We start from the raw sequence: 22,837 nt of genomic DNA on the forward strand, positions 1-22,837 counted from the left end.
GCGCGGCTCGGGGGCGGCGCAGAGCAGGGGTCTCCCGCGCCCAGCTGCTGGATGAGGGAGCTTTGCAATCGCGAGGAGGCTCTGGTGGAGCCTGAGAACCCTCCTCTCGCCCAGCCAGCGCCCCTCCTCTGCAGCGCTGACGGTACAACGATATAATAATGATGGGTGGCTGAGGCTCGCATTTGAACTTGCATGCGAGCTCCGGGTGCCCGCAGCTCGGCGCGGCTCGCAGGCAGGTGCTCACCGGTGGGAAGGGAGGGAGGGGAGGCTTGGGTCGAAGGGGAGACCCCCGGAACCAGCACCTCCTTCCAGCACCAACCAGGGAATTTACTCTTTCATGCGGCCACTGGGATCTCTGGACTAGCCTGGCCACCGCGTTGTGATTTTTTTTTGCAATCTCTGCAATACGCTACCTTTTAAGGTAACTATAACTCTTTTTAACGCGCTTTCCCCTCACCCCCTCCTTTACTTGTGGTCTCCGGTAAACACCTAGCGTGGGGTTTAAAGCGATCGTTTCGCTGTCGGTACCTGTAAGGACAAAGAGTTGAACGGCAAACCTTAAGCGGGAGAGGATAGTAATGACTGATGATTTTGAACAACCTGGGGTAAGTTCAGCGACAGCCGGGGGAGAGAAGGGATGCCCGGGCACTCAACGAAACCTCTCGGTGCAAAGAGGAGAACAAAGAGAACTGGGCAATTTTGGGGTGGGTGCCCCAGAAGTCTTCGTACCGGTTGCTCGGGAAGGTAGAGCTGCACCTTGGTGTGCGATGGGGCACTTTCTCGCCTGGGGAGAAAGAAGAAAGCTATTTCCTACGGGTACTGCAGACACAAAGCGCTCGTGCAGCAGGAGAAGGGAATGGCCAGAGGGAACCTTTCCGGCCACCAGGTTTCCTTGCGTTGGAAAAGCGTGCGCTCAGCCTCCTCCGCCCTTGTGTGCTCCCCACACCCCACCCCACCCCCCACCTTCTTTTTTTTTTTTTCCTCATTTTTTCTTTCTTTCTCTTTTGTCTTTACTTCTTTCTTCTTTTTAATTTTTTTTTTCTTCCTTGTTTCTGGAAAGCTTCTGCCAAGGCAGAGTGGGGCAGAGGCGCTCGGGTAGCAGCATCTATTCGGAGGAGCCGGAGAACGGGCACCGTCCGAACCACATTTCCACGGCCGGGAGGGGCTGGCAGGGGACGCGGAGAGAGACCGCGGGGTCAGCGGAGCAAAGCAACGCCTCTAAAGCCACGGACGGCTCTCGGGGGCACGGGGCACTGCTTTCCCCCGCCGCCCTTCGGCTTTTCGCCTTTGTGTCACAAAGAAAGTGAGAGAGCATCGCGGAAGGAATTAAGGGAGTTCCGACGGCGGGAAAAAGAGGGTCTGTGTGTGCGGTGGGTGGGTAAGGGGGGCTTGCCGGAGGGTCGGGCACCCACTGCAAGGGATGGGGCCCCGCGTACAACCTCTGTCCCTCCATCCGCCCCCACGGGCGGCCCCGAGGTGACTCCGCCACACAAAGGGGCGACGGGGCGCGGGCCAGCCCTCATTGTCCCACTTGTCACGTCCTCCCGGCCACCCCCATTCCCTTCGGGCACAGGGATTAAGACCCAAAAGCATTTTTTCCTCCTTTTTTTCCTCCTTCCCCCCCCCCCCCCCCCCCCCCCTCCTTTTTAAAGGAATGAAACGTGTTGCAGAAACCCATCCCATGACAACTGGAGTGTAAATGTTGGGCGGTTTTTCTTTTAGGGAAAAAAAAAAAAAAAAGGGAGAAAGAAGGAAGTTTCCTTCCAAAAGGGGATGAGTAAGACTTGGCTGCAGGCGGGGAGCGCTGGCTGGGGCGGCAGGGCGGACCCCGGGGACGCGCGGATGGCCGGAGCGGGGGCAGCCGGCGGGGCTCACCAGCAGCGCGCTGAAACCGCGCCCGGGGCCCCCTCCCACGGAGCTCCCCCCGGTGCCGAGAGCGGCGGCACGGCCGTACTCCGTGGCGGGGCCGGGAAGGGGTCCCGATGCCACCGGGCGCGGCTCCGCCGCTCTCGAGGAACGGGACGGGACGGGGAGCGGCGGCGGCAGCGTTATGGCGCCCCCTGGCGGCGACCGGCGGCGGGGCGGGGAGCTGTGGTTGTACGAATGTTTAATTTCCCGCCGGCGGCGTTGCTCGCGTTCGGGAGGAGAATGGAGAACGAAAACGGGGATAAAATGGTCGCCGTGCGCCGGCGGGTGGGCGCGGTGTGACAGCAAGGCAGCACCGCCGTGAGGCGGGGCGGCGAACGGCGCCTTTCCCGCCTCTGGCGGGGGCTGGTGGTGCGGGGCCAGTTCGTGCCCGCTGCGGGGCAGCGGGGATCCTGCGGAGCTGCTCCGAGTCAGCCGTCGGGGCACTGCTGGCTCAGCAGCCGCCGTCGTGCGCTTTGTTTCTAAGAGTCCTGCTAATTTTATGCACTCAGGGGTAACATATCCTGCGTTGGTAACGGCTTTCACAGACCGAGCCAAGCGCTCCCTCTGCGAAGAGGCGGACATGTTGCGTAAGCGCGTCAATGCCCACCTCATGGCTGCAGCGCCTGTCCCTGCCCGGCCAGTCCTGCCACCTTCTGCACTGAGGGTACCGGGGAAAGAACGACGTCAACTTCCCAGAGTGCCTGGTAGCTGAGGCTCGGGCCAGGTGCGCTCGGCTCGGCCTGGAGGTGCTGGGAGAGGCGGGCAGAGCTGAGTGAGGCTGAGCCGCCCTGCTTTCCTCGGTCAGCTTCCCAACACCTCTCTGCATAGCTGCCTGCCAGCCCAGAGCTGCTTCTGGCTTAAATTAGTGCAGGCCTGGAGGGATGTCCTGAGGCAGCAGCAGGTTGCCCATAGCTGCCAGCATGGGGATCACCAGAACACTGTGCTCTGGTCACTGTCCCGTCTGTGCTGCTGTTTGGGGCCACCAACTGTGCTGCTTGCCCTCTGGGGTGAGGGGAGTGCACCTTGGGTGAGGATGCAGCAGATGCCCCACAGCCTTTTTGAGGACCATAGTAATTCCTTTGGAAGTGATAACAGGCCAGCAGACAACGATGATGAGTTAGATGGAAGGCGAGACAACGATGAGATGAGACAACACAGTGTGCTGATTAAATCACACAGCGGAGATGCGGTGAAACTAGCAAAGTCAATTGAACGGTACTTACAGTGAAGCTGGTATGTGTTGGCAGTTAACAGTCAGATGGCATGAAGGAATCAAAAGCCTGCCAGCAGAAAAGAAAGTGCAGAGCCTTAGAACAGACATCAGCTGAGAATGTCCCAGTGCCTGGTGCTCAGGAGGCAGTAGAAAAGGCACTGCATCTGGGCTGCACTGGAAAGTTATGCAGTTTACTGTTTTTCCCATTAGTAGGTACAGTAACTTCGACTTATGACTCTAGTGTCAGGTTCTCTTAGATGTTTCTCCTCCTCCCCCCTACCCCTCCCCCCTTTTTTAAAAAAAAATTATTCTTTCTTGGTATGAACCTTACTTCATTATATAGGCAAAGAGGTTAAATGGGCAGAGACTACTTTCTTCATACTCAACATATAACTCTGCATCTCATACAACTGCAGAACATGTGCTGAATGACCTGAGAAGCTGCAGCCTTTTATGACAGTTACTCTAGGACAGCAGTTAATTTCTCATTTTTCCTACTTTAGGGAAACCTTTTGTGTTAGAGACATGATGTTCCCCCTCCTGGTTAAATTAAAATAGCATTGGTGTGAGATCAAGCTTGCACTGTAAACTAAGCACAAGCTGGAATTTGATCAGAACTTACTGCTCCTATGACACTCTGCTGTTGTAGGGAAAGGAGCAGCGCCTGCAAAAATAGGAGCTCTGTTCTCTGCTCAGAGGGAGAACCCCCACCATTAGTTTTCAGAGATATAAAGTTTATCAGGGACTTGGTGACTTTTGCTTAAAACTCAGATCTGCATCCAGTTTAGAAATGTGATGCAAATGACTGCTATGAATCAGTCCGTGAGCAGCAACTCCAAATGAAGTGGACCAGTCCAGTTGGACTCCTGCCAGTGGCAACCTGAGTGTGGTCACATGAATTAAGATGCTTTTTTTTTTTTTTTTTTTTTTTTTTTTTAATAGGAGGTGGAAATTAAACACTTTCTCAAATCGTGCAGCCTTTAGTTGGCAGAACTTTTTTGCTCTGTCTGTAGTGTTATGGCTTTCTCTTCCTCTAGGCGCAGCAACACCAAGGGAAAAAAAAAAAGCTCATGGAGAAGGTATGACTGGAAAGAGCTTGGCTACTTACTGCATACTTAATGCTGCAGCCAGCCAGCAGAGGCTTCTGTAGAGGGCAGGACTAGAAATACAAGCCACTCTTAGAGCAAAGATTTTGTTGCAGGAGCAGACCCATCTGATCATAGTTTCCTGAGTGGCTGAAGCACTGGTTGCTAGCAGGCTCCTCTGCCCTGCAGATTGCTTTTGAGGGAGATTGGTGCATGCCAGGAGAGGCCCATGTGCTCTTTCCAGGCTGGGCTGGGTGTTGCTGTTTGCATCTGCCCATTGTTCCTCAGACAGGGTAACAGGGCAATTTCACATTTAATTCTGGCAGCTGTGGTAGAGCAGCACTTTGTAACCCAGGAGTGTTTATAGGAACCCATGGAGGATCAGGCTGTGAAAACTCTCATGCATGGCATATTGCATGGCAGTTGTGCTCGTGATGCTCATGAACCCAAGATTTGAACCCTTCCCCTAGCATTTTTCATTACTTAACAGCCTCATGGTGGAGGATATCTAGAAAATTGTGTGAGAGAAGATTTTTGAAGTGCTGGGTGGGGATTTTTGGCAGGTGTCTTGTATTAAGCTCTGTGGTCATGTACAGTACATTTTGGATTTTTTTTTTTTTTTTTTTTTAGCTGTATGAGCTCTTACTATAGCAAATAGCAAATATAATTTTATCAATCCTCATCACAAGGCCAAGTCAAGATCCCGACCATGAGTGCTCTAATGGTTTGATACCACCTGGTCCTCAGCAGTCACAAGGTGTCTTGGAAGTCATCTCTCTGCAGTTGTCTTTTCTGTTTCCACATTTCATTTTGAGTATATGGGGTTTTTTTTCATCATTCAGGGCTGAAAGCTGAAAATGTTTTTACAATGAGATTCCTCAAACTATGTTAAGAGTGCTGTAACCAGCACTGTGCTGGAGGCATGGCACTCTGTGTTTGTGTGCAAGGTGGGCAGGAACGAGAAGGTGAGAACTTTCATATACCCACTGCAGCTGACTCTCAGCAGCTCTGCAATATGGTGGCAGGTCTGGTGGAATTACCCGCATATGGGACTGATTGCACCACTTTGTGTCACAGTACTCCAGTGAGCTTCGGGGGACACAAGACCTTGCACAGGTGCATGTTGTCCACTGACAGAGGGGCAGCTACTGCAGAGGAGCATGCAACCCACCCTGCTTAGGTGCTGCATACCTGTCTTCCTGGAAAGTCATTTATTCCTTTTCCATTGTGAATTTGTTTGATCCCATTGTCCAGTTCCCTTGTTTCTGGTCTCAAAAGCCACAATTGCCTACTAAGGGAGAAGGGATGTGCAGTGCATGGGTAAACATGGAAAGCTGAACTTGTAAATAGTTTGTTCTAGACTTTTGTTTAACTGTTGATGCAGCCAGTGTGTGACACATGGGAAACATGTGGACAGAACAGCTTGCAAGATCTGGAACTACCATGTCTTCAGAATGGCCAGAGCTTTTGCATTCACCGTCTTTGAGGTTGGAGAATACTGTAGATCTCCTTTGTGTGCTGCCTTCACAGTACTTGTTTTGCTACAGGAGCTAATTGACAATGGCCTTGGTGTTTTACAGTGGTCTCAGGACACAAAGGTGCTTGAAACATCTTCTGGTTTCAGCACATCTGCAGTCTCACAGTGACCTCTCATTTTCTGAGACTTTGTGTAATAACAGGGATCACTTGAGCATTTATTTAAGAATATGTGGCTGCCTTTATTTGAAAGTTGTCCCTCTGAATTCTAAGCACTCTGATGTCTGCAGCTCTTACCAAGTGCAACGTTCTTACTCTTGACAGTGTTCTGTGGGAACATAATATTCTGAAGCACAGTATAGGTTTTTAAAATTAGTTGTGAAATAAACACGTGTATTCTCCATTTGCTGCTTTGCTTATGTTAGTTGAGAGAAAGATAAAACCAGCCAGTTAGTGTTTGAGTCCTCAGAAAAAGCTTAGTGGAGGATGGGATTCAAACTGAATAAAGTCAGAGATGTCTTGGTTCATGTTTGGGACTGGCTCATAAAATGTGCAGTTTCTGTGAAGTTAATATTGCCAAATCAGTGATATCACATCGTGCTGTGAGCTCTGTCAAATGGATGAAGCAGAAATGAGGCGTCTTTGGCAACACGCAGCCTGCTCCATGGAAAGCAGCTGTATTCTTTCCTCCACGCCCTGGGAATAGGTTGCAGCATATGTTTCCCAGTGCAACCAGCCAGCCCTGGCCATCTGCATATGGGGAATGAAAATGGCTTGGATTTTCAACCCTTTTGGGTGGGAATTTTGAGCATGATGCTGCTATGTTAGAGACTGCCTCACTGGAAACTCTTCATTTGAGATGTTTTGCGTCTTTTCTGAACCATTCAGCGCTTACAGGTCAGGTGCCAATTCACACAGATTCATGTTAAGTATGGGCTGCAGCTGTTACCGGTGTAGGGAATTTTCCTGGGGTTGAACACATCATCAGTAATTTTTTGAATTTTTTGAAATTACTGCGTATTTCACTTTTGTGTTCAGTATAGCTTATGGACGTCTGTGGGTTTATTAGTTAAGGCTTTGACCCTACAACGTTACATATAAATACTAAATAACTAAAATGCTAATGTAAAAAATGTCAGAAAATGTGTAAGTAATACAAGGTTCATAGCAATAACATAGATCTCTTTAATCCTTATTTTGCTGTTGAGCTGCAATCTATTTTAGAGTTCAGGTTTCTTGCTTATTTCCAAGCCAAGTAGTGTACTTTGACAGCAGTATCAGGAAACTCACTGTTCTGTGATTTAAAACTTTTCAAGGGCATTTGACAAATCATTACTGAGAGCTATTCCTTAAGATGCCTCAGTAGTGCATATGTATGACTGTGTCGGGAAGGAACTGTTTTTAAAAGCATGGTGGTGGTGAATCGGTGGATGGGCTAACTGATCTTAGTGGTCTTTTCCAGCTTTAATGATTCTATGTTTCCAATAGTTGACATTTATGGGAATTGTGATGGTTTTGCTAGAATGCTTCTTAAGTTTGCAGGATAGTTGCAGATGTGTAACTAGAAACTGAAATAAAAATGAGAACATACCATTATGAACAAGCAATGTATTATGTATGTGTTATATATGTTTTCAGCTGTGAGAGCATGGAGCCTGTAAAAGGAGCAATAAGCAAACACAAAGGGGATTGACACAGTTGTTTATTACTGCAGACTCAGTAAACTGAAATTCAGTATGAATTAGTATTTTATAGTCATTAGAACTGCCACTATAATAAATCTCCACTATGAAATAATACATACAGCAGTTTTGAAGCAGGACTTTTCTAGATGGAAAGGGTCATAGTGCATAGTGCAGATGTTGATTCACGCTCAGAATTCATGAAGTTATTGTGGGAGCCTCTTTTAAACTAAGGATATTTGCTGATGCTAATTGATAGGGCAGTCTATGTTATGGATGCAGATCTTCCTGGAGGCTGCATCTGAATTGGCAGCTCTACAGGAGGAAGAAGTCATCATGTTCTACTTATGGACTGCTGTTGCTGTGTGGTATCAGATTTAAAACAGTGTACAAAATGGTGAAGATCAGAATATTATTATTCACTGTCCTTCTGAGCATCATTTTTTGAGCTCATGACTGCTTCTAGTATCAACCAATGATGAATAGAGTTGTACTGACTTGCTACACTTTGTAAGGACTCAGTGTTAAACTATTTATTCTGTTTCTCTTTATTTGTAGGTCAAGATGTTGTTAAATATAAAAGGCATCATATGGATGTGCTCTACATTAGCTATAACTTATATGCTACCTAAAGGTAAGTCTGTTATGTATGGAATAATTTATTAAAATTAATTCCAGTGACAGCAGAAAGGAGCACAGTCCAATTGGGAAAGTACTTCCCAGGACTGGGGAAATGTGTTTTCTGATTTTATCTCTGTACTGTGTAACTAATTTTGTTCCTGTTTTCTCCTTTTTGCCTACTGATTTACATAGAAAACTTCTGGTGGTTGAGCATGTTTTTGGCAAGGTTTTTACACAGTTTGTGTCTCCTGAGGTTTGTCAGTGCCATTACTATAATTCGAGTAATGATAAAGACAGCGTGATAATGCGATAAAGACATTAGAAAGCATAAAGCGAAACAGCTTGCCTTCTTCAAATGTTCAGGAATGTGACTTAACTGCTTTAACCTCTGTTTGTGAAATGTTGGACCTGTTTGTCAGATATGTCTCATACCTTCATTTGGCATGGCCTACAGAGGAGTTCCCCTGCATGGATGAAGTGGGGAGTACTGGAGGGGATAGTTTTGGTGAAAAGCAAACAGTTTCATGAGGGCTTCAGCACTGAGAAGTGCCAGTGCATGAGAGCAAGAGCAGCTTGCTGCTACACACCTAGTCAGGCTGCAGAGGTCGCAAATTAAGTGGGGGAGTCTTGGATCTACAGGAACAGCTGTTCTGCACATCTACCAGTAAGATCCCAATGCATGCATTCATGTTATTGATATGACAGCAGCCTTATGAGTTTGTATGTCTCTGACACTCTCTATATTCAGGGTGAAAAGTGCCACATACAAGTGAGATATAGAGAAACCAAGAACCCCAGTCTCTGCCTGCCTCTGTAATAACAGAAGAATGGGCCTAAGGAGGCATGCTTTTGGGTTCGCCAGACCCTCCGTGGTGGGGGCTGCTGTAGGCCAAGCTGGTTGGAAGCTGTGGCAATCTCCTGGCTGCTGGGGCCTGGAACCAAAACATCTTAAAGCAGCTGCAGGTGTTAGCTTTGGATAGAAAGTTGGAGCCCTGTTTACTTCTCATGGTGATTACGTGTTAAGCTGAAGTACATATTCATATATGATTGCTATGGTTTGAAACTTTTGACTCAAAATTAGTACAGAGCAGGTCCCTACAGCAGCTGCAGACTCCGAAAATTGGAATGATGGTTTTCCCAAGCCTCAAATCAAGACAATTTTTATTCTACTTTCTTCTTCTCAGGAGCCTTTGGAAAATCAGATATACTCTTTATACTTCTCTTTTTTTTTTTACTTTTTTTTTTTTTTTTTTTTTTTTTAGCTCTTATACTGTGTATAGCAAAGTTCTTTCTTAGGTAGTTTTTCCTGTAAGATAAAAACTGTTTTGCTTAAGTGTTGACTTTAGAAGAAAAGATGGTGGGCTTTTTTTTTTTTTTTTTTCCTTCACTTGGGTTGGGAGCACTATCCTTCTCTGTTTCCTGTCATCCCCTCCTCCTTAAATCTAGTTTCGTTTCTCCATTCTTTACTAAACACACAGCAGACCAAGACAATTAGAAGACATTCTCAGAGGAAACAGACTCAAAGCTTCAGGGAGGGGCAAGATGCTAAAACTAAGCTTCCATTTTCTCATTTATTGAGGGCTGAAACTCATTTGGTTACTAAATGTCAAGCTTTTTTTCTTTCTTTCCATTTTTTACTCAATAAAATCTGTAAATGTACACTGCTGTACAGCTCTTTGATCTACAGGCATTTAATTATTCGTTCATATGAAGTATTCTGGAAGGCAAAGCAAGTGATTGTCAGAAGAAATCATGGACCAACAATGTCAGTTTATATAGGGAACTTAAAAATGCTTATTTGATAAGTTGTAGCATTATTAGTCAGCTTTAAAACGGAGTAAATGCTTGTACATCACTCATGGGATGAGAGGTATGAAGTTAAGATTTTACCTGATAATCAACCTTTGGGAGGAGAGCATGTAAGAAGAGGATAAGCAAGACGAATGAATCTGACATTGTATGTAAAGCTGACATTTCTATTACAACCTATTGAAAATCTGATCATGTTTATTTAGGGCTTAATTCAGTGGTCAGTCTAATTCACATACATCATTTAGCACTACATGGGGTAGTTCTTCCCCTTCTCCGTACCCTGGTGCTGGCTGACATGTATTTCTTTGTGTTGACGGTACTTATGGGCATATCTCTCCAGCTCAGTCAGGTAAATGACTTGTCTGAGAGACATCGGATAACCCTTTTTGCAAGTTAGTATTCAGCTGGATCAGATCTTTGATCTGCCTCACTGATTTACGCAATTGCCTGAGCTGGTAGAATTAGGGAATTAGGAGTGCATCAATATTTGTGGAGAGGTGAGACTGAAGGAATGACACCATTTGATGCCCCTCAACTTACTCCACTTATCATCACCTCTGAAATGGTTTATAAATTGTTCGTGTGATTTCCAGAAAAAGAATTTCAAGAACACAAGTGTTCTGTGAATGTGCTGGTGTGGTCATCTCGGGAATACAGACCAAGTTCTGACTTGTCCTCATTCACTTGAAATTTTTTGGAAAAAGTGCAGAAAAATCTTTGTGTTCCTAGAAATATATTGTGGACTTCATGGGTTTTATTTTTGAAGTTGAGTATCACACTTTAGCCTCAGAGATTCTCAAATGGGAAGTTCTTCAGAATATGGTCATGCTGAAGAGGAAAAAGATGAGGTAAACTTTAATGTAAATTAATCCAATGAAGTCTGGGCTTGATCCATATCTTTCTGTTTTGTAGAAATAATAGTAAGTTTATGTAATAACTTTTCTGAGGATTAATATTACAAGGTCACAGACAAACCTTTCCAGTCCTGCTGTTTAGAACAAAAAGAAACAACAACAACAAAAAAAAACCCTTTAAAATAAAATCTCTGTTTGCATTTTGAAAAGCTAGACAGGAATTTCTTAGATTTCAATTTTTTCTTTTTTTTTAATCCTGAATTTGAATGAAATATTGATGCCTTGAAATCTTTTGTGAAACACAGATTCCCATACTCTCTGTTCCCAAAATGGGTTTGGTTAACCATATGAGTTGATTGAATAGTTACTTGCCTATGATTAATAGCAGTGTTTCCCTTTGGGTAAAACTGTTCTGAAAGCTTAGATTCATTCTTTTGAAACTCGTATAGGAAATTTGTCAAAATCGACAGTTATTTTATGAAAGAAATAAGCTTTGGCAAGTTGGCATTTTCTGCTAGGAAAAATGTTGTGTTGAAAAATTTAAATATCAATTGAGAATACTAATGTTTGAAAATGTGTACTGTTTAGAGGCTAAACTATCCAGTCTGTATTGATCATCTGTCATTCAGTCTGATGTTTGATTTTGGCATCATTGATTCCGTTGCTTACTGAAGCACTTCCTTTTCTCTTCCAGTAGCTCCAAAAGGCTTTCTTTGGAAGTTCCCCCAAACCCCTCTTTTCAAAAAACAGACAAACAAAGTTATTAATTCTGGAATCCAAGAGATTATTAGGTTATAGAATCATAGAACTGTAAAGGTTGGAAAAACCTCCAAGATTATCTAAAGCAACCATTCACCTACCACCAATATTGCCTTACTAAAGCATGCTCCTTAGTATAACATCTAAACGTGTTCATCGAAATGTGTTTCTTGAACACATCTGGGGCCATGACTCCACCAGCTCCCTGGGCAGCCTGTGCCCAACCAGCACCTGACCATGCTTTGATAGAAATCTTTCTTGATATCCAACCTGAACCTTCTCTGATGCAACTTGAGGACATTCCCCCTTGTTATTTCTAGTTATGGGGGAAAAGAGGCTGACCCCCATCTTGCTGCTGCCTCCTTTCAGGCAGCTGTAGAGAGTTTAAGGTCTTCCCTGTGCCTGCTCTTCTCCAGACTGAACAATCCCAATTCCCTCAGCCTCTCTTCGTGAGACTTGTGCTCCAGATCCCTCACCAGTTTCACTGCCCTTCTCTAGATGACATGCTGTGGTGCATGTGAAGGATTAATGATAGAAGTTCATGTGCAAGGTTTGCTCATGACACCTACTCTTGGCCTGCCATTTACTCACTTTGAACTAGCTGGTGTTACAATTCTCTGGTTTACAAGCTGGACCCAGTGATTATGATCATTGTTGAAGTTTACCTCTCTCATTATAAGCTACTATTGATCATGTCACGAATAAGTGTGTTTTTATGAAAGCCCTACAATCCAGAAAAGAATACAAACATCTTAGGTTACAGTATGTGATAATGTCCTTTTGAAGGTACAAATAATATACATCAACTTGGCATATCATGTTAATGTTATACGTGCTCTAGAACACGTGTGCTTGCTTATAATATTTGCACATCTGTATGCATGTTACACTGGGTTTGGTAGCTGGAATTTATGTTTTTCTGGCGGAATGATTTTCTTACAGAATATGACAACAATTGTTTTTTCATTACTTTGCCTCCTTTTCTTACTCTGCATCTTAAGACTGCAGATTACCTTGTAAAGAACTTGAGTGAGGACTTTATTGGTCTTGGTCTTCTACTACCTCTGCTATCAAAATTTCATACAAGTTTGTAAAAGCTGTGCGTTACATTTTAGTTTTCCAGTATCTTTATTAAAGAAATGATGGTTAATGAAAAGACATCTCTTAGGCTCAGTATTAGTCGTTAAAGTAACAGTACACAATTTCATTGGTCTTTGCAATTTTTCTTGACAGGAAATATATCCTATAAGTACATTGATTACAAACAATTGCACAGAGAATTCTAAGGAACTGCTTTGTGCTCAAGCAAGAAGTAGTTTGTGTCCAACTTCAAGAGAAACATATAAAAACACGTGTCATTGGTAAGATAAGGCATCTAGGGAAAAATATTCATATATACTGTCATTTCCATGATAAATTGATTAAAATGTCTTAGCTTTAGGTTTGGGGAATATACAGCATTGTTTAGTCTGTGAAACCCCTACCCTGACAGGACTGTTTCCTGTCAGGGTACTGTATGAGAGATCTTCATTCTGTTCCTGCTTCTTATTCTGATATTGAACCTATTTAATATTTAAATTGAGGAAGACATAAAAACCCAGCTGCTAAGACACAGAGAGTCTGCTGATAACCTGACTGCATGTCATGCTTTGGGCTTGAATCTGCTGTCCCATCATGTAGTACAAAGCTCTCATTGACTTTACCAGCAGTTCTTGAAAGATAGATCTGTAGCCAGATTACTTGGACTTAACTGTGTATTTTGTTTCTTTATTGTCTATTTTCCCTAAGGACTTAAATATGCTCAAGAGTGATGCATTTTAGTTAGTAAGAGAAAAGAATGCTCATACCATATCTCATTTAAGAGTTATCAGTGTTTTAGGTTTTACTTGGGTAGATGGTGAAGACGCGGTATGAAACAACGTTCAGTGCTAGGATTGCTCTTCACTGATGATTGGGTAAATACCTGCTTTTCTCAGCTCATATTCAGATTTGCAAACAGTTACAAAATATTTTGTTTGCATTTTATTGACTGCATCCCTTCTAAGGTACAGTCTGTCTCAACTGGCTTGGACTACTGAAGAAACCAAGTTTTTGAAACTGAATGGGAATATTTCTTAATCTTCAATACAAAGCTTTTCAGTGAATTATACTTTCTCCCCTTTTGTCACCTGCTAGTCAAAACAGAGTGCTTTTAAAAGCACTTCATAGTGCTTTCTACAGCTAGATGAGTTTGTAGGTACATAGTTTTTGCCTTATTCTTGGATGTAGTCCAGTTTAGGGTAGATCTAATTTGCATATCATTATGATATCTGTTTGCTGTCAAGGGTTTCATTCTACTGATGAGAAGACACAAATTCTGAAGAGGAAATTTCCTCAGGGTTTGGTACTGATATTCTAGATCACACATAGCTGAAAACAGCGCCTTTGAAAGTTTATTAAAATTCTGTCAGTCAGCGTAATTATAAGTAGATCATTTTTCATTTAAGAAGTTCCTGTAATGTATATAGATGACAAGAGATCATAATAAAAACTAAATATTTTGAAACTGATTTAATCTCCCACCTGTGCGATTTGGCAGTTTTTCCATCACAACTGATAGGATTGAGTATTCATTCTATTTCTCTAGCTCTACCCAAATGTAATTAAATAAAGTTCCAAGAAATTAAAGGTGATACAAGAGTTAGTGATGTTTTCCTACTGTAAATCTTGGGATAAAACCAGCCCACTATGGTGTTTAGCAATCAGTTGTAGGGAAGTCAGGTTTTTAGTTCTTTTTAAACAATATCTGACTTCCCCAAATTCTTGTTTCAGTATCTTTTTTTAAAGAAATGTGTTTGCAATCAGAGCTTTTGAGCTAGTCTATAGTCTTCAGTAACTGCTGCAGGCTTGTCTTAAAGCCTTGTGAATTGTTCAGTCCTAGTTATATGTTGGTCCTGTTTTTGTCATTCACTGTTTTATAAGTACATCCTTTCTAGATCTTTCTCAAGTTGTGTTTGTTCAACATGAGTTGTAGTATCTCACCAATCTTTGCTTGTAAGACTGAAAATTTCACTACATGCCTGAACCAGAGCGAAAAATCTTGCTGGTAAATCAGCTCAATTCTGTGTGAACTTTTCATTTGAGCTTTGGATGCAGTGCAGCTGTATTGGCAGAATGCTACACCATTGTTGTTAGACTCTCTCTGGTCTAATCAGTTCTGATAAAGCTAGCTTGAGTGTTTCTGCACTAAGTTCCCAAGAATCTTAACTTAGGTAGGTATGAATGGAAACTATTTGAAGACTTCCGTTCCAACGTCTTGGTCATCCTTGGCTGGGCCAGTATTTTTCTGGCTAGGACTTTGTTGTAAAAATGCATGGCTGTCATACTGGTGATTATTGAATATTTTTGTAGATGTTACTATTAATGTTTTATTCTCTGTGTGATGTGCATCTGTTAAAAATCATCAGCTTAATAAAAAGTTTTTCTTTTTTTTTTTTCTTTTTCTCCTTCTCTCCTGTTTTTCTTTCAAAATATTCTTCTCTTTATAGTGTGATGATGTTTTTGATGGTAACTAAATAACTAGATAACTTTTCAAGTACTGGTATCTCATATTTCGTGCTGGTGCCTGGTATTTGAAGACATTTTTTGTTTCTAAACTTTATGAATTCTACCTGACTTCAAATTAATGATTAGCATTTTCAACCTTTGAAAAAATGTTTGCAGGTCAGTGAAAGAGGACATATACATTCTATTATATGACAGCCTTTAATCTTCATTAAGCCATTAAATATGGTGAAATAACATCACATAACAACATAAATCTAACAGAAATCCTGTTTTCACACAGTTGCTGTGTGCAGGTTGGATGAACAGTAGTCAACTTTCCCCTTGGGATATTGTCAGATGGAAGCATTTCACTGTAAAGTGTTTGCAGCTGGAGATGTCATAAAAATGATAAAGGTCCTATCAAGTCAAGCTTGAGCCAAGCAGGGACTTTCTGTGTGCTTTGCTTCCTTCTTTGCTTTAACATCTTAAAATACCCCATTTCTGTAATGTGTTAAAGGCCCCTGGGCTACAAGGAAATAATTTTGAAAGAATGACAACTTAGGATAATCTCACTGAAAAGGCTTTTGTTTCAGCATGTATACAATAAAAAGAGTTAACCCTTGAAAGAGAAATGGAAGAAGGAAGGCAGTGTATGTAAAGTCTTGGGCTGTGTTTTACTTCTATTACATGAGCATATGAACAGGCTGCTGTAAGGTAAAACAAAGTGTAAACATCACTAGCTCCCCTGAGTGCCTAGTTTTGGCCAGCAACAAATGTAAGATATCTGGTTGTCTTTCAACAACTGGTTTTAGTCTGGTGAAGTTTGAAAACATAGCTCTTACAATTCAACTGTCATCTGTAACCTTCAAAACAGTTTCCAAAGGAAGCCAATACCAATCCTTGCTACAGTCAGTGACTACGACAAATGGAAAAAACAAATCAAAGAGCAGTGAATTAATTTACCCAGACAGGAAGGAGCTCAGTCAAGGGCTGAGGATGTTGGTACAGACTCCGTTTTGGCTTACTCTGGTCAGATCTTTTGTGAACCAGCTAGAGTTCAGGTCTTAAAAGTCTGTTAATCATTAAACAGTGATGAAATGTAAGTGTTTCTGATTTTGCTGGTTGCTAATGTGATATATCCTTTCTCTTCCTCTCTCCCATTCTTCTAGTTAAGGCAGAAAAAAAAACCCTGGTGAAGGGATCCCTCTCTGGAACGTCAGTCCTTCCATGCTTCTTTTCAACCACACCCACCATAGCCTCCAGCTACGCAGCTGAGTATCTCCGAATCAAATGGTCAAAGGTTGAACTGGATAAAAGCGGAAAAGATGCAAAAGAAACCACGGTCCTTGTGGCCCAGAATGGGAACATCAAAATAGGCCAGAACTACAAGGACAGGGTGTCAGTTCCAACCCATTCAGAGGAGACCGGTGATGCTTCACTGACTTTCTCTAGGCTGCGTGCAAGTGATGCAGGGGTGTACCGCTGTGATGTGATGTATGGAGTTGAGGACACACAAGGCATTGTATCGCTGGCTGTTGATGGTAAGAATTCATTTATTTCATTTGTAGTCAGCAGTAATCCCAGTCAAACCGGTAACAGCTACTACTTATAACTACAAGGCATTCATATGACCAGTTTTAGGAAATTGTTCTTCCTTCACTATTGACTTGTTCCATTCTCTTTTTGATTATTTTTAAGATTTTTTTCCAGCCCATATTTTTCTCATTTCTCCTGCACATGTTCTGGGAGGATACTCTTGATTCACAGAGCAAATGCTGTTCACTTGTCCCAGTAGCACGTTGATTGGTTTGATATCCTTTACAAGATGAACTCCTGTTTTCACAATTACTTTTTTTTTTTTAGCAAGTACCTCTAAAGTTCTCCAAAACCAGTCTTTTTGAACCATAGTACATAACATAATACATCTATCTGAAAATGTGTCTTTATAAGAAGATAGACTTGGCAGGCAGAAGCAGTTTCTTAGTAATTGTTTCTGTAGGATGAAAAGAAGCAACTGCTCTGCTCTACTGGAGCTCTGGTTGCCTTCTCTTGCTGCTTGGCAGTGGGAATGTAAACCGTCTAACCTCAAACAGCTCTTTCTGTGATAGAAACATCAAGCACCAAGGAAGAGTTTATCTCCATAATAGCAGTTGGATAGCTAAGAAAATCACCTGCCAAAAGCTGCAGGAAGACAAGTAGAAGGCTGCTATTCTTCCATGTGGAAGACTCAGGCCTAAGAGTTGGCATGCAAGCACCATAAGGAAATAGCCTCCAAAATTTTGGGGAAGAGAATTGTTCTTGTAAAGAAGCACAGGAAACAAAACTTCAAATAGAGTGTTGGTGGCAAAAGTAGCATCTGATCTATTGGCATTTTTCTCTTAAGTTCCTGCTTATACAGCACCATGTGCAGACTGCTCCAGAGCCTGATGCCCTGTCAGTTTGGCACCAAGCCTGAACTATTAAACTGCTGAAAAGCAGGACATGTTAGCCCAGGCACTGTGCCATGTGAATTCTGGACCAAAATTACTTGGAAGAACACTGGGCTGTGTGGATGTACCAGCTTACATGAGCGTTAGTTTGGACTCTACCTTGCACTTCTCTGCATTCAGGTGTTTTTTTGAAACTTAGGTATTTACTCAAGTGACTGAGTCCCAAAACAAACATTAGGATCTTCTGTTGGAAATCGTGGCTTTGGCTAAGATTTTTTGTAAGCTTAATACTATATTGTTCTTTCACTATGCCTAACCTAACTTTAGCAGTCTTTTGGCATCTGTTCAATGAAAGGTTTTGAAGGTGTGGTCTTAATTTGGAAATACAATAAATCAGTGTAACCATTAATGTTTTTTTCTAACTTCATAAGCTGTGTAGTCTTAATGGCAAAAGCAAAAGAAATCCTGGTTTGAACATTATTTTTCAGTAATGAATATACCTGGCATTCCTTAGCCCTTTAAAGCACTCCCTTGGCTATGTATCTGTATCCAGGAGCAGCAGATGTTCACTACAATAAAATATCAGATGATTTACAGCAGTACTTTAGCTTGTGTTACTGCTGCTACAGTACACCGCAATGAGATGCACAGTTCAGATCTCTTTTAAATTAAAAGAAAATTTCAAACACAGCATTTTCTTTCTGAAGCTACTCTTTTTTGTCGTTTTTTGTCTTTGATGTCAAAATTTGGAGAACAGAACAAGCTGTATCTTCATACACATGGTAAAGTAACATCGTTAAGTTATCATTTGTGCACTTGATTTTCCATTTTCTATATTAACTAAACAAATATAATTTTTCAGACTTGTAAAAATTTTATATTAATGTTGTTGCTTAATTTTTGTACCCTTACTTCAATAAGCCTTCAGCATTTTTGAGACTTCAGCTATTATCTTAAAAGAAAAAAAAACAAACCAACAAAACCAATTGTATTAGTCACAAACATAATTTATTTTGATTATGTCATCTTTTTGAATCTGTGCCCTGAAATAATAACAATTACTGAAAGAGAGATGTGTGTTCTTTGTGTGTTCTTCATCACCTGTTGTTAGCAGTTAACATTATTGAGAAATCTTCTTTATGCGTTAATTGTGGTCATTTCTGAGTTGAGTACTGGTGTGGCTCAGCACTGCTTTGGTCTGCTCTTCCAAGCAGACCTGCAGGTGATGTTGCTTGTGTAAAGCTGAATAAAATTATCACTCATTTTGCTAATGTGCGTATTTTATGATCATGGAATGAAAGATAAAATGCGTTTGTGTAGCACTTAATCTCTGGGGTCTGAGCAAGCACCTTTTGCTTCACCTTTTCAGTGGATTAAAAGTGTGTAGACAAAGCAGTTATTATGACTGCGAACATTGCAGTAAACTTCTTGATTGTGTAGATGAACCCAACATGACTAACTTGTTGGAGGCTTTTGCCAGCTTCACTCTGGGGACAATTTAGAGGTGGGAAGGAATGCTTCTGTGATGCTTCGGGAAGCACAGAATCTTAGAACTGTGGAATTGTAGGGTTGGGAGGGACTTCAAGAATCATCAAATTCCAACTCCCCTACCGCAGGCATGGTTGCAAGTCACTAAATCAAGCACTAGACCATGTTGTCCAGGGCCCCATCCAATCTAACTTTGAACACCTCCAGAGAAAGGACATCCAAAATCTATCTGGGCAGTATATACCTGCACCTCACCACCCTCTCAGTGCAAAACTTCCCCTTGACAAACAATCTAAATCCTCCCTCCTCTAGTTTAAAACCATTCCCCCTTATCCTATCACTATCAACCTTTGTAAAAACTTGATTTCCCTTCTGATTATAATCTCCTTTTAAATATTCTATTTCAATTATTTTAATGCCAACACTGTTGACTGTGTTAAATCAAAGAATAAATTAAGGAGAAGTCATAGCAACATAGAACCAAAAGGACATGCTTGATCGCTTGAAAACTTATTCCTTTGGTGTTACAGATCACCATGTTACATGTTGTGTTGTGTACCTTCATTAATGCCCAAATTGAGCAGGGCTTACTATTTAAATGAGTTGTCAGGCACTTTGCATGTTATGTCCCAAAAATCATAGAATCACAGAATGGTGTGAGTTGAAAGGAATGTTAGAGACCATCCAGTTCCAAACCACTCCACGTGCAGGTTGCTACCCACCAGATAGGGTTCCATCCACACTGGCCTTGGATGCCTCCAGGGATGGGGCACCCACAGCTTCTCTGGGCAGCTGTGCCAGGGCCTCATCACTCTCTGAGTGAAGAATCGCCATGTAATATCTAATCCAAATCTCCTTTATTTTACTTTAAAGCTCCTCCCCTTATTCTATCAGTATCTGCCTATGTAAAATGTTGGTCTCTCTCTTGTTTGCAATTTCCCTTAAAGCACTGAAAGAACACAATGTGAGGTCTCCCTGGAGCCTTCTCTTCACCAAGCTGAACAATCCTAGCTCCCTCAACCTTTCTTCGTAGGAGAGGGGCTCAAGACCTATGATCATCACTGTAGCCCTCCTCTGGACCCACTCCAGCAGTTCATCTTTTTTGTCCTGAGGTCTTCAGGCCTGTATGTAGTTAGGGCCTAGTGAGGGCAGAGTAGAGGGGAACAACAACCTCCCTTTCCCTGCTGGCCTCTCCTCTGTTGATTCAGCCCAGGATATAGTTGGCTTTCTGGGCTGCAAGGGCACTGCTGGCTCTTGTCCACCTTTTTATCCACCAGAACCCTCAAGTTCTTCTCAGCAGGCCTGTTCTCAATGAGTTGTTCTTGCAGTCTGTCCTCATATTTGGGATTGTCCTGACCCAAATCCAGCACCTTACACTTGGGCTTTTTGAATTTCAATATCTTCTCATTGGACCTCTTCTCCTGCCTGTCTACATCCCTTTGGATGGCTTCCCTTCCTCTTGTTGTATCAACTGCACCATTCAGCTTGATGTCATCAGCAGGCTTGCCGAGGGTGCACTCAGTCCCACTGTCTATGTCACTGAACATCAGTAGGACCAGACTGCTGTACCTCTCATTACTATTTTCAATGGTGAGACTGAACTGTAACCCTCATTACTATTTTCAATGGTGAAAGCTTAAGAGAGAAGTGTGAAATACTTAATTTTAATTGTACAGGAAGCTGTAGGCTACCACCTGGATACCATATTTAGTTAATGGCAATAATGGGTTCTCCGTGAGGCTGGGGAGGGAGCCTGCATCAACTGCTCAGCAGTGTTACATAGTTTCATCATGCTGGATACCTCCTTTTCCATTACTAATTGTAAGAAAAATCTTCCCTTACACCCTACTTGTTGCTACAATTAAATCGACTTTTCAGACAGGATGATTTTTTTGTTCATAGCAGACCTAGCAGTCTACAGTATTATGCACTTGGACCTCTTACAAAAAGTGGAACATTCAGAACATTCATATTTGCTTTTCATTTGACGTGATGTCTCCTCTTTACACTGTACTGTTTGAAAATTTCTTTTTCTTGTGTGCGGTTCCTCCTTTTCAGCTGTTGTAATTTTATCTTTCTATGGTGTTTTGAGCTTATCTTTAGGACCCTTTTTGTAATTATTAAACCCAGATCATAAACTCTGTCCTGTTAGGAGTCCAAAGCAGTTGGACTTGATCTTTATATGTACTTTCCAACTGAATTATTCTATTTTACTATTACTGTCTTTGGAAACCTATTTTGCCATTGTTCTTAGTTTCTTCCCTGTTGCTGTTACTGAACATCAAGAGACTTCAAATACAGTGCCTTAGCTGACACTGAGCTGTCTCTCCATTCCCACTTCAAGCTGCTTTTTGAAACAGATGAGGTTTCACCTGCAACCCAGTATAGATACTTGGATAGAGATAATGTAGAGGTTGATTGCCAGCAGGCAATGATCTTCAGGCCTTCTGACCATCGTCCTTGAGTGTTCAGCCTCCCACTAATAGTTTATCAAGTTTCACAGGTGTGCTGTGTCTGAAGTCAGAGTAGAATTTACTTTATTTTCAGTGATTTAAAGTCACATGCCTAGCACTCAGCTCTTTTCTGATGAGAGTTGTGGGTGAGATGAGCTCTCTAGTAGTTCTCATTCCTGTTCCCTGATCAGAGAGTCTTAGACAGGTAATGTAAACTAGGCTCCTAACCTTCAGGAGTAACAGTGGTAAGTTTGAATTCCACAAAGAGTTTAATAAAAAGTATTACTGTACCTCTCCATATTTATTCCATTTCTCTAGGTATAATAAAGTTCGCTTGTGTAAAACAGATGTAAGTTTCCTTATAAAAAGCTGACCTGGACATGCAGAGTAACAGCATGATTCATTCTCAAACATAATTGAGCATTTAATGAAACTGTTGTTTTTTGTAGTTCTGCGAGATATTAAAAAGCAATATATTTGGACAAGTGCAAGGAACATGAAAGAACTGATCTAACAACTCACTTGAGCCAGTTTTTGGTTATTTACCTTGGAAATGCCTGCACATTTGATTGAAGTGGCAAATGTGATCCTTCAGTTTTCTTGCTCTTTTTGAAAATCTTGTCAGAGAGTATTTTTTTGGCAATAATGTTACCCTCTTCTTACTGCTGTCTTGGGAGTTCACTGCTTTCACAGGCCTTCTTTTGTTAGCTTCTATTTGAGTCCACTGTTTGAGAGGCTTTTTACAAATCGGATTGTAGAGAAAAGCCAATAAGAAAAATCCGAGGCTTAAAATACTGACCTCTTTAAAGGGAAGAAGCAGCAATTAGTGAGGCAGAGTAGACTGTAATTCACAATTTTATTTTTATGCAAACTTCTTTCTTGCAGGCATTATAGTGATAATAAATGGATGTTGTTTTCAGTGTGGGAACACTGCCTCTCAGTTGTGCCCTGAGCCCTAAGAGATTGCGTGTTGACAACGTAATTGATTTATTCTCTCTAAAGCCAGAACTCCCCTTTATTAGCACCTAAGTATGGCATTTGAAGAGATGGGGTTTTGTAATCTTTTAGATTTATCTATCTTGAATCCTTATCACCTGTTGATGTTGAAATTTCATACTTCCTTGATAACTAAATAGAAATGGACTGCTGCGTTTTTAAGCTTATTCTTTACTCTCCTGAGGAAGTGATGGTAGGGAAGATAGAGGTTTCTTAGCTACAAGGTAAAGAGCAGAATATACAATGGCTCAAAGAGAGGGAAACTGAATTCTGTATTGAGATACCTGGTTCTGCATGCATCTGTGTCTAGGGAGTTGGAATGAGGATGCTATGATACATCTGTCACAGCCCTGGCACAGGGACTTGGAAGGTGGCAGCTGATTTTCAGGCTGCAGGTGATTTGGGATCAGGCTGAGGATCTGCAGAGGACCACACACCTTCTCCCTTAAGAAGATAAAGTAAAGTAGGTGCTGATATGCATAGCTACACTGATTTTTATCCTGTCAGTCTCCTATTGTGAGAACAGTTCTGAGAGG

The 22,837-nt window shown here is 42.1% G+C and overlaps 1 protein-coding gene across 3 annotated transcripts in view; it reads left to right on the forward strand.

Moving 5' to 3' along the window:
* The first annotated feature begins 274 nt into the window (after nt 1–274).
* VCAN (versican) overlaps nt 275–22,837 on the forward strand; it is a 105,837-nt gene continuing 83,274 nt past the window's right edge. For all 3 annotated transcript variants that reach the window (XM_042866260.1, XM_042866261.1, XM_042866262.1), the window contains exons 1-3: nt 275–421; nt 7,923–7,998; nt 16,105–16,476. In XM_042866260.1, the coding sequence (XP_042722194.1) occupies nt 7,929–7,998; nt 16,105–16,476 (442 nt within the window). In that variant the 5' untranslated portion in view covers nt 275–421; nt 7,923–7,928. The remainder of the gene's footprint in view (nt 422–7,922; nt 7,999–16,104; nt 16,477–22,837) is intronic.

This window comes from Lagopus leucura, unplaced genomic scaffold (genome assembly GCF_019238085.1).
Source record: "Lagopus leucura isolate 7727_CA_CO unplaced genomic scaffold, USGS_WTPT01 Super-Scaffold_810, whole genome shotgun sequence".
Classification (NCBI taxonomy): Eukaryota; Metazoa; Chordata; class Aves; order Galliformes; family Phasianidae; genus Lagopus; species Lagopus leucura.